The following is an 11,643-nucleotide window of genomic DNA, read 5'->3' as shown; positions in this document are numbered from 1 at the left end:
CCTTCCCTTAAGAGGCAATTAAAATGTAAATGCACAGATAGGTGCCAGTTCTGGAGACCTTGTGGAAATCTGCAGGGGGATGTTTCTGCAGTGACCTTTGTCTAATGATCTTACTGGACCATAAACTTCCAGGTGTCCTGTCTCCCACATGCTCCTGATGGGAGGGGTATGGATCAGTGGGCTGCATCACTGGCTGCTGCTTTTTGGTCCTGTTTTGCTGAGGAATTGGGCTGTTGGCATGCTGCTGTTCTTGTAACCAAGGCTGCTGCTCCTGCACTTTTCCTCCAGCGTTAGTCCCAACCAAAATCCTTTGAAACCTCAATGAAAACATGGATTGTCCATACCCTTCCCACCCTTTTCAGTCGTTCTTGCAGAGAGAAACCCCACAAAACCAGCATAATATCTAAGGGCATCATATGTGGTAGTTGTCATCCTGACCTGCTTCAGAGAAGGAGGTGGTGACACTGAAGCTCAGCCTTGTGCGTGCAAGAGTGTTTGGGCTGGATTTTTTTAGTAATGTGAACCAGAATCAGGAAATGATTAATGACAAAAAGCAGGCAGGTAATCTTGCCTCTTATTCAGAAATTTCTGACTCAAGTTAGTCTCTGAATTCAGCAGAAACAGAGAACAAACAGCTTCTCCCACAGGAACATAATTTCTAGGTAGCTGAGGGTTGGGATCTTGCCTCTAAAGAAGGCAGGGCTTCCCAGTTCCTGCCAAGTTTGAAATCAGGAGTCATCAGTCTGGCAAAGCCCTCTTGGCAAGTCATGAATGCTCATGAGCTATCAAAGCTCTGCAAGGCAATGAATCTTCTCTGATTTGTACCAGTGGGAAATCTAGCCATTAAGTATAGTTCTTGAATTAGCAATTGCTTTAATCACATGTATGCAGTCTGCCAGGTTGTCAGGGCCACATATGCAAAAATTATTGCTTCAGTGGAGCCCTAAATATGTAATGTCTCAGTAAAGCCTTTTATTGAGTTTATGGACCGTTAAGCAGAAAGTGTGATGGAGAGTCATGCCACAGCCTACCTGGAGCAGGGGCAGCCTCCTTCATCACTGCCTTGTGCAATTAGGGCACAGCTCACAGGTCATTTGGTATTAATTGGCCCCCTTCAGAGCTTGAGCACTTTATGAATCTTATACAACATGATAGCAGGGAACTCAAATCGATGACTCTGATGGTCTCTTTCCCTCTGACAGCCACTGTCCCTAAACAAACATGGCTTGTAGGACTGTTTATGTTGAGCTCTACGGAGCCACACCAAGAATGAGTTCAGCCACTCCAGTTTCTACCCAGCAACAGTCAGCAACCACTGAACACCAGCTCTGCCACATGTGGAATTGTCTCTCTCAGATGTGCCACATGTAGATTTTCCCCAGAAGAGGTCTGGAAAGGTCTGAAAGGAGATTTCCTGACTATTTCTTTCTAGAAGCCCAGACAGGTTACATACCTGATCAGTGCTGCTTTCCTGATATCCTCCTGCCCTCTTGCTCAAGTCATGCACTGTGCTGTTACCTAAGGAGAAAACAGAGTCTTCCTCAGCAGGGGCTGAGCCCCTTTGTGCAAAGTTTGGTTTTGCCTGAGTTTCTAGGATGACCTGTAAGGTGAAATGCAATGTGATGCAGTAGAAGATGCTGCTGTCTTAAGAATACTCAGCCTGAAGTAGTGCCTGGAGAAGGGAAAGAAGTACACGTTCATAACTCTTCAGCAGTTTCTCTCTTTGACCTTTATTTTTCACCACCTCTGTCTTACCTTTCTCCCTCTCTCGATCATGAAAGCAATCATTTAAAGGAGAGGGTAGCATGATTAATGTTCAGTCAGCTCTAGCCTAATATGTGTAGGATTCTTCTGCAGTAAGCTGGAGAGGAGCCTCTGTTCTGTTGTCACTGGCAGCATCCAGGCTGGTTACAGCAGCGTGGGCATGGAGAGCAGATGAGGGCATGTGAGTGTCAGCACCGATTAAGCTGTGGAAGGATTACCTATGCTCCATCCAGTGCCTAACTCGCAGTTTGCCTTGGTTCCTGTGGCCACCAACTCTGCAAACAGGCAGTGATTGGCTTCTTCATGTGGGAGCTGATATCTCAGCTAGGTTTGCAACAGGCTGTAGCGTCAGGCATGTTTTAAAAGCAAGTGCCTCTAAGTGTACCCGAGATCCGATTGACACACTAAAACCTTAGTTTTGTGTCTGAGGATAGTTTGGGGTGGTTCTTTTTGGGGTTTGGTTGGTTGGTTGGTTTGGTTTGGTTTGGTTTTTTGGGGGGGGTGGGTTTGACAGCTCCAATACCCCAAACGTTTCCACTTCTGGGAGGTCCTGTCTCAGCACCCCTCACTGGTGACCTCCCAGCAGACTCCTGCATCCCTACAGGATCCCGAGCCACCTGTTTTTTTGGGTGGTTTTGTTGTTGTTTTGGGTTGTTGTTTGGGTTTGTTTTTTTTTTTTTGGTCATAACCTGCTTTTTAAACCTCTGGCGTTTAAGAGATCCCTGCCTCTCTGCAACAAGAGGAGAGCCTGGATGCTATTCCTTGGCATCCGGCGGTGGTTCCCTCCTCTCCCCGTGCGGCACCGGGCTCTTTGTTCCCCGCCCGGGAGCGGGGCTGGGTCGGGGCTGCCCCACGGCGGAGACGCGCTCCGGGGTTTTTCCTCTCCCTGGGGGGAAAAAGGGGCTGTTCGGCTCCGGGCACCTCTGTCAGCTGAAAGGGGCGGGAGCTACAGCCTTGAAGTAGAAAAGGAAGAAGCAAAAGAAGGCGCGGGGAGAGGGTGAGAGCCCGCCGGACAGGGCGCTGAGCCGTGCCGGGGACCGCGGGCGGGAGGAGGAGGCAGCAGAGGATGCGCGGGGCAGCGCTGAGGCGTCTGGACCCTGAGGAGAAGGACATCATCCTCCCAGGGGAATGAAGAAAGAGAGGAGAAGGCAGCCAAGCTCGCACAGAGCCTGCTGAGCTCTCCCGGGGACTGCTCGGGGCAATCCTGGCAGCCGAGCAAAGTTTCCCGAGCTCGGTGAAGAGAGGGAAGGAGGCATGTGAGATCCTGCTCCTCCGAGCACGCAGCTGGGCTTCCAGCCCCGGCATTGCTGGCTCTGGCCATGGCTTTGTCATCCCCGACTGGAGAGTGAAGGGGAGACCCGGGCCACCCGCTCTCTCCATCGCCCTTCCCGGCTCCACACTCCAGCCGAGGTAAGTGTCCTCCCCTTCCAGGCAGCGAGGCTCTCTCTGGCCCTGCTGGAGAGTTTCCCAGCACTTTGCCCAGGAAAAAAGTCTTGTGCCTCTCTGGGTTGCTAAAGGGTGGCTGTGTGTGAGTCTGTCTCGGTGCAGAGGATGGTTGCAGCTGTCTGACTGCAATTGCTCTTTGCTGTTCACTGTCAGTATTTCGCTGTGCCATCACACCTCTAGAAAGGAGACTCATCTGGGGACTGTCAAATATTTTGGCTGTTCTGCTGTGGTGAAGCAGTGTGGAAAGATGACAGCTTGATAGCATTCCTACAACTAAGAGGGAAGCATGTCTAGCTGTGCATGTTGCTGGAGCTGCTGGTATAGCTTTAATGGTGCTTCTAAAATGCTGCCTGAATATGTCTGTATGCTTGTTGAGCTCTAGGAAATCTTAGAGCTATGAATGAATGTCTCTGTCCCCCTGAGACTATAGGGTGTGTGTGTGTGTGTGTGGATATTCCCCTGGAAGGAATCACTATAGCCTCTGGATTTCCATCACTCTATCTTGGTTATGCAGCCTTTTTGTGTGTGTGTGTGTGTAGTTTGGCAGTAACGTGTTTCAAGCTGAAATGTTTGGAGAAGAAACCCTGACTCTACCCAGTAAGAAAAGAACCAGTTTCACACAGAGAGCCCAAAGATAACTTTTTCCTCTCCTGATGGAAAAGAACTTGGTTATTTTGGATAGGGTAATTTGACTTGAAAGAAGGTTAGTCATTTTTGAACCTGATAACTTGGCTGAAGTAGAAGCAGAAAGGAAAAAACTACCAGATATCCTCAGGCACGTTAGCAGTGATCCATATCTAAGAATTCTTGTGGCTGCAGAGGGGATGGAGAGGGACCTGTCTCCTCACAGTACCAGCCTGTGTTCTAGGAGATGACAGCAGAACAAAAGATGCTTCTATGGTACATGGCAATCAGAACAAAGGTGGACTTTGTGTTGTTGCAGTGTCTTACCAGTTAGGAGAAGGTGTAACATCCTGTGACTTTGGTTTGTTTTTCTTTATCCTCCACCACTCTGCTGTCTTTCTCATCCCCATTCATCTGGCTTCCCAACAGGAATCCCATGTGTATCATCCCTGCTGTTTTATATGGAGATCAAGACAAGAGTAAACAGTGATCCACTTTCTAAATATCCCCAGCCCAAGTACCTTGTCTTCCACTTCCTGTTGGTTACCTTGTGCAGCGTGTACAGGTCGTGACCTAACCCTGTGGTGGTGCTGTCTTCTGAGGTCTTCTGTCCCCAGGCTGATGGGAGAAGTCCTCTCTCCAAACAGGGTTCCCCTTAGACTATCCCATGACTCCATTGCTTTCTGCTGGGAAAGGTCTGTTACCCTATGTAGGTGCTCCAAGCAAAGAGGGTGGAGGAAAATATTTTGCCTTGGACATAGCATGGTCAGAGCCCTTATGGTGCAGCTATAGAAAAGGTGTGACAAGCCTCAAAATTGCTCACACAGTTTAAATGAGATCTCAGCTCCAGCTCAAACTGTGATCACTGCAGCTAGCTCTGTCCCATAGTTCTGAGGTTGTCTCCATACACATGCTGTGAACGAGGGAGATTTGGCTTCCTATGCTTTTCTTTGATGCTGTCTAAGCAGACTTGACTTTCTCCCTCACTCACCTCTAGATACTTTTATTCCCCACCTGAGGATGTTTGGCACAAACCATTAGATTCATGTTGCAGCTTCACTCTTTGGGCAGTGTCAAGGTCCTTGTGTCAGCCCTGACCCTTTGAACTGACGGATTTATATTTTACAGTTGCAGATGTATCTGAGAGTCCAGGACACTGGCTTTTTTCACATTGTCTGCTCTAGTCTCTGCCATCTTCTGCAGGATGATACTGATGTGTTCCCAGAGACCCAACCCAAGGGGTCTCCTAGGATGATGGCTCCTGGCAAGCTACACACACTGTGCTTTAGCCACAGTGCTTTATTGGCAAACTTCCTTTCTTCATTTGCCAGGAAGTTGTTAGCTGCCATTGCCTGACCAGTCCCTTGTCACTATCTGGGATCTGTCTTCCTGTCCTAGAGTGGTCTGTGGAGTGACTGGTGTCTTCTCCAGTCAAGCTACAGGGTGAGAGGTCTCCATCCTTATGTTCCACATCCCTATTTTCTCTACTGTAGTTCTGGTCCCCTCTCCTTCTGGGGAGTGACCATGAATGCCTGGGAAGCTGATGGTAACTGTACTCACCCTGAACAAGGTGCCTGAATGTGTTGCCCCTTCTCCCCCTCCTCCCCTATTGTAACCCGGTCAGTGAGAATTTTGACCAAGTTTAACCTGCAGGTGCTCATGAAGCTGTAATGGTGAACAAATATCATCAGGCAGAGAAATGAGTTAGCAGGGACTGTGCTGGGTGTGACCACTGCAGCCTTGAAAGAAGCCGGAAACCAGGATGGTCTCGGGGGTGACTACAGGTGACAGCTGACAGATGTGACAGGCAGCAGTTTGAAGCTCCTCTTGGAAGTCTCAATGGGATCATGACCTGTGGTGTCTGCTTTGCCTAGAAGCAGAGGCAGCTGGCTTCTTTGTGCATCCCACTAGAGCCCAGCAGCTGGGATATCTGCCCAGTGCTCCCAAGAAGGGGAATTCTTGCAGGGTGGAAGCAGATGGGTGCTGAGGGGTTGGGAGGCAGAAACTTGGTGGAGTGAATCTGTGATATGATTTAACCACCAGGAGCCACGCCGAGCACTTTGCAACTCAAAGGTGTAGGGCAGATCAAGGGAAGAGCCACACTGGGGTATCTGCAGCCTCTGTGCATTAAAGAATCAGCTGTAAGAGCCAGGGTGAGAACTGTGTATGTGTGGTGTTAACCAGAAGATGTCTTGCTGCTCCTCCAGGACTGGTGAACAAGGCAGAATCAGGGCTCCAGCTCACATCTGCATGCCAGGGTTCCCAGGCAGAACAAAAGGACACTGTTGGGGAAACATGCACAGATGTTAGCCTGGCTAATGGAGAAAATGCTCTTTATTATCTCACAGGCTCTCAGCTCTGAAAAATCTTTGCCTGCAGAGAGACTTCTCACTAGTCAGGTATCCCCAGGTGAGGAAGGAATTAATACTTCAATGTGCCTGTCCCTCTCAGCTCCTCTGATGTCTCACTGCATAGGAACATCAGAGAAAGTTCACTGCTGCACTTCATTCAGGACTAAGCAAAAGCCCAAGCCAAGGAAATGAGATATGACACTGGGCAGAGCAGCAGAGAGCTTTGCCTCAGCTGGAGATGTGGGAAAATTTTATAACCTGGGAAACATGTTGAAAATACCCGGCTGATCCCACTGGCATCTTTCAGGATGGTGGGTGATGGTTTATGTTGTGTTTTGGTTTTTTTATTATTATTTAGTGGCTGCAAAGTGTTAATAGAACAACAGCGATTCTTGGCTCTTGTGGTAGAAACCCGTGCAGTTCAGTTTTCTCCCAACAACCCTTTTGAAAATGATTTGACAGCAGAGACGGAAAGAAGCTAGTGAGCCAGGCAGGGGAGTAGGAGAGAGCAGACTGCTATTGTTTGCAATCAGGCTGGGAAGAGAGATGCTCCCCTGCTTGTAAAATCAAAGGCATCACCAGCAAACTGCTGGTAATTTGGCTTCTGGCTATTTGGCTTTCCAGCGAAGTACAATGAACACAAAGCCAAATCCTTTCACATCCAATAATCTCCTCCATGGCTAAGGTGTTGTTGTCTGTCAGGGCTCTATGTTCTTGCCTTGAGTCCTAGGCAGGTCCCCACACAGGCTCTTCTCCAGCTTCGTCATCTCGGTTTCCATGAACCTCCATTCAGGTTCATTGCTCTTAACACCTGCATGTTTTTCTGTCCTTCTCCAGGGATTTCAAGACAGCAGGAGATCAGAGTCAGCCTTCTCAATACAGTGTACACCCTGTGAGACTCACCTCAACATGTTCAGCGAAAAGAGCAGTGCCTCTTTGCCCCAGAAGCCCATCCAGAAAAAGACACGACCTCAGGGTCTCCCTTCCCCTGCTCTCTGCTGCGCTTGTGGACTTTGCATCATGCTGGCAGGAATCAACATCACTTTAGTGGGAGCATTTGCCTTTGGGACCTTCCTTCCTGTGAACAACCCTCCCATCATCATTGGACCCATCCTGTTGGTGGTGGCTTTCACATTCTTCGGTGCCTGCTGCATCTGCAGCCGGAGGCCCCCAGCTCACGGGGCCAGGAAATCCAAACCAGGTTCCAACATTGGGCTCATCAAACCTGGCAACACAGCCTTTGAAATTGAAACTAGTGAGCACACGGTGCAGGACACCACTGCTGTTCAGCTGAGCCCCACAAATTCCCCCATCTCCTCCAAAAAGTCCACACCAGTTCATGAGAATGCGAAGACTTGCAAGCTCTTCACCATGGAAGGCAACGGGCCAGTGGCCAAGTACACCACAGGAGGAGAGGCAATACAGCTCAACTTGCCCAGGGACCTGGCTGCATCCTAAAGCCAGGCAGAGTTTTGATAGCAACCATCCAGATGCTGCAATGGGTGAGCTGGAGATCCATGATGTACCATCAGCCAGAGGCATGGGGAAGGTGCTTGTGAAAAGCCAGCAGACAGAAAGGTCTCTCTGAATCGCTTTAAGGAAGATGGATGCAGCAGCAGAAGAAATCTGGATTTTTTGATGAAAGGAACATGCCCATTACCTGGCTTTAAGAAGAAAATGATATTGCTGTGAAAGGATGACTTTTGGCTCCCAGGAATAGACTGGCTTTTTTGAGGAGCAGATAGGAAGAGAGGAATGGATTAATTTGTCTAACATAATGTGGAAATATGATGGCTGGAAGGAGGAGCTACATGGGGCTGACAAATGACAGCTTTTTCTTCTCAGAAGTGAAGATATTCTTGAAAGCCAAAGAAGCAGGAATGCAGTAAATTACAGCTTGTTGCCACTCAGTCACAAGAAGATTTCAGCATTTTTAGTGCCAGGCTTTTTGGCAGTAGGGACAAAGCTGTGTGTTTGCTATTGAAAAAGCAGTGTGAAACAATCTCCTCTCTGTTGAAAATTCTTGCTCCACCTTGCCTTCATTTGGGTGACTTTACCACCTATTTTAAGAGACAATGAATCTCAAGGATTGCAATTAGCACTGGTGTTTTCCTCTTCTTTCCATCAGGTTGGGCTGCAGCTGTGCTGCTCTGTGCAGTACATATCTTGGAAGGTCAACCATGCTGAATCCTTGAGGACAAGCTCTTGGAGTAACTAGAGGCTGGCAGGAGCCTGCAAATGGAATCTTTGAGCAATTATTATGAACTGAATGCTAGGCAGCTTCATTTCCATCTTTTTGTGGAAAGCTGGCCTTGGAAACACACATCAGCTTGAGGCAGGGGGCAAATAACTATATGGGCCTCAGGACAGCTGTGCTGGAAGGTAATAATTGTTATCTCCTTCCACAAAGTGGTTACGAGATCCATTGCACAGAGTGGGCAATCAGGAATGGATCTCCTTGCTGCAGGAAACTGGCTGCTCAATGTGCTCATGCACTTGAAAAGCAATGGAATGAGTTTGCAGACTAGAATTCATCAAGACCTGCTCAACTCAAAGACACCAATTCTGCCTCAGAAAGACCCTGATCTGGTAGATTATTGCTGCCAAGACTATGTGTTCTTCCCTGGGCAGCCTTGGCTGGGAAAATGGTGTTGTGCTCGTGGGCCTTTGCTCTGACTCCTGTAGAGGCTGTTCAAATATTTTGTGAGCTATGGGACCAGTGTGGGGAAGGAGGACAGCTGTGCTTGGCATGACCAGTATGTGTGGAGGCAGCAGCAGCACAGTAGATTCTGAGTAGGAATGGCTGCATAGGTTCTCTGTTTATGGAAATCCTGTATTTTAAATGGGGCACTTGGGGGTTTGAATGACCAGGAAGTCATATGGATGCAAGAATGATCATAACAGATCATTCCAAAGGACTAGTTAGCCCAGCATCCCATTCTGACAAGACAAAAAGCCGGGTCTGGAGAAGACCATAAAGACAGGGCAAACCCAGGATATTGCTTGCCCAAAATGCTCTCCCAGCTTCCAATGTGCTATTGCTTAGGAGCTTCCCAAGTGGGAAGTGGTGCCTGTATTTAGCAGCCCTGTGTGGATTTCTTAATGAAATAACCCATTTGCACCTTGAATATTTGTCAGCTTTCATCATTTGTGATCCTGCAGCAGGGAGCTGCACAGTTTAATGAGAGGAGGGCTGCAGAGATCAGGCTGGAGGAGAGGGAGGGGTTGTGACATGGCCAAGGCTCCCCTGGGCCACCAGCAGCCCTCTGCATGTCAGGGCTGTGGGATGGTTGTGTTAGGTTAAGTGATGGCATGTGGAGTCATGAGGGAGCTGGAGAGAAGAGCCAGAGTGCTGTACAGTCCATGTGTGAGGTGTCCTGGTTGCTCTGGGGAGCTGATGTGCAGCTGGCAGCCCCTTTGTGACCTCCAATAGGATGATGTCAAATTTCATTCCTTGATGAGAGGTAAACAATCGCTCTGTCTTCATGTGGGTCCTCCTTGAGTGCTCCAACAATTTACTGTGGTGAGCAGCTCCTTCTACATCAAGGAATTACATCAGTGTGATTTTGACAGAGCTCGTCTACTGACTAAGAGGGGCAGCAGCAGGATGGGAGAAAGATGTTTCTGTGGGCCTGGGAAGGTGTGGGTTCAAGTCTTCAGTACAGCCTCTGTGTCCTGGGCAAATCAATGAATTGTGCTATTGCTCAACTCCCTGCCTGTGCTAGAGGGAAAGTACCTGCTTCCAGCTCCTCTTATGGCTGCCTTAAAGATGAACACATTGCCAGACAACAGGGTTGATATTAATACACCTGAGTCTGGAGATTGCTTGAAGGTGGATGAGTCTGTGTGGTTTGATCTCTCCATGGTCCTTCGGAGCTCATTTTCGTGGCTGAGCTTTGCCTCCAGTACCAGCTGTCCTTTGGCACCCAGGAGCTGCTGTGCTGAACAAAAAGCTCCCACAATTTTTGCCTTCCAGTGATTGCTGTAGCAATTAAAAGGAATTGCTCACTGATGTAGGTTTGTTTCCCGGGTTGCTGGCTCGCCAGCCTTTTGGAATAGCACACAACAAGCTGGAAGTCTTTTAGAGGCATTGCCCAAGTGAGTGTGGTTACTGCAGCACTTTTCTTTGAGCACTTGGAGCCAAAAAAAGTTGTAAAATCAAGTGGTAACCATACAACTCCTGCCTCTACTTGCCAAAGGCTTGAAAACCAAGTCTGGAGTGTGAGCACTGGAATGACTCCTTGCCAGAGCTGCGCCAGGGAGTGCTAACAGAGCTGGATAACACCATGGCAGATCACATACAAGTCGAAGGCAAAGGCCCTTGGGCAGGAATGGGGGCAAAAGCAGGACTTTGAGGGCCAGCTAGGGTTTAGTGTGGTTCACTCTTGTTTTGTGGCATCGCAGCCAGCACTATACAGAGAACCTTGATTCAGCCCCGGGACCTGGAGCATCCTGTGCTGCACGTGCAGTCTGCTGCTGAGCAGAAAAGCTGGTGTTGCTCTGGGACATGATGCCCTTGGGACCCAAGAGGTGACAACCAGCAGAGGTGGCACCTGGGCAAGCAGAGGCGTAGGATCAGTGGGATCCTGCTTTAGTGCAGGAGTTGAACTAGGTGATCTCTAGAGGTCCCTTCCAACTCTGTGAGATGCTGATCCCCTGGCTTGGTGGGACCCTACACCAAGCTGTGACCCCAGCCACCTGTCTGCACAGCAAGGTGGGCATGGGAATGTCTGCTGCCTTCCAAAGCAAGAACCCCCTGCTCTTGCCTTTTTCTGTCTTTTGGGATCCCCATGTCTGTCTGTCTGTCCACCTCCATGACCGGCCGTGACTTACGTTGTGAATCTTGTGCCTCCTTGTGTAGCAGGAGACAAGGGAGAGTTTCTTGTCCTCCAAGTCAGTGTTTCTGGTGTGAGTCTTTTTTAAAATTACTATTTACATGTGTACAATGTGGAATTTGGAAAAGACAGACTCATTAAAATAATTGCACTGGGTAAGCCTTTGGCCTGCCTCCTGTTTCACTCTGCCAGTGACCTACCTTCCTTCCCAGGGACTGTGTGTGCCCCAAGGACATCTCTCTTCATCTTACCTTCTGTTCCTTACACTCCTGCCTGATTTTCTAGCTTGTGCAACCAGCTGCAAGGGAAAAGCATCCACAAGAGTTCATGTTACCTCTTAAATATAATTTCTCCTTGAAGCCCTGGTTGCCTGAATACTAGTACCACCATGGACCATAGATACTGGAATAGGCTGCCCAGGGAGGTAGGTTGAGTCACCATCCCTGGATGTGTCTAAGGGTCGTTTGGATGTGGTGTTGGTAGATATGGTTTAGGGGAGAACTTTGTAGAGTCAGGATGATGGTTGGACTCGGTGATCCCAAGAGGCTTTTCCAACCTGAATGATTCTGTGACCCCCACTATCATTGCTTTGGCTAACACAGGAATAGCCCGATTTAGACCTT

The 11,643-nt window shown here is 48.8% G+C and overlaps 1 protein-coding gene across 1 annotated transcript; it reads left to right on the top strand.

Moving 5' to 3' along the window:
* Window positions 1–2,870: 2,870 nt before the first annotated feature.
* Window positions 2,871–11,170, top strand: TMEM275 (transmembrane protein 275). The gene is made up of 2 exons (XM_051624939.1): window positions 2,871–3,174; window positions 7,023–11,170. Exon 2 carries the CDS (start codon window positions 7,095–7,097, stop codon window positions 7,641–7,643), a length of 549 nt encoding a protein of 182 aa, XP_051480899.1. The 5' UTR covers window positions 2,871–3,174; window positions 7,023–7,094; the 3' UTR covers window positions 7,644–11,170.
* Window positions 11,171–11,643: the final 473 nt, after the last annotated feature.

Source organism: Apus apus, chromosome 7, assembly GCF_020740795.1.
Source record: "Apus apus isolate bApuApu2 chromosome 7, bApuApu2.pri.cur, whole genome shotgun sequence".
In the NCBI taxonomy this organism is placed as follows: Eukaryota; Metazoa; Chordata; class Aves; order Apodiformes; family Apodidae; genus Apus; species Apus apus.
The sequence above is the reverse complement of the archived record's forward strand: the minus strand, read 5'-3'. Positions and strand labels throughout refer to the sequence as shown.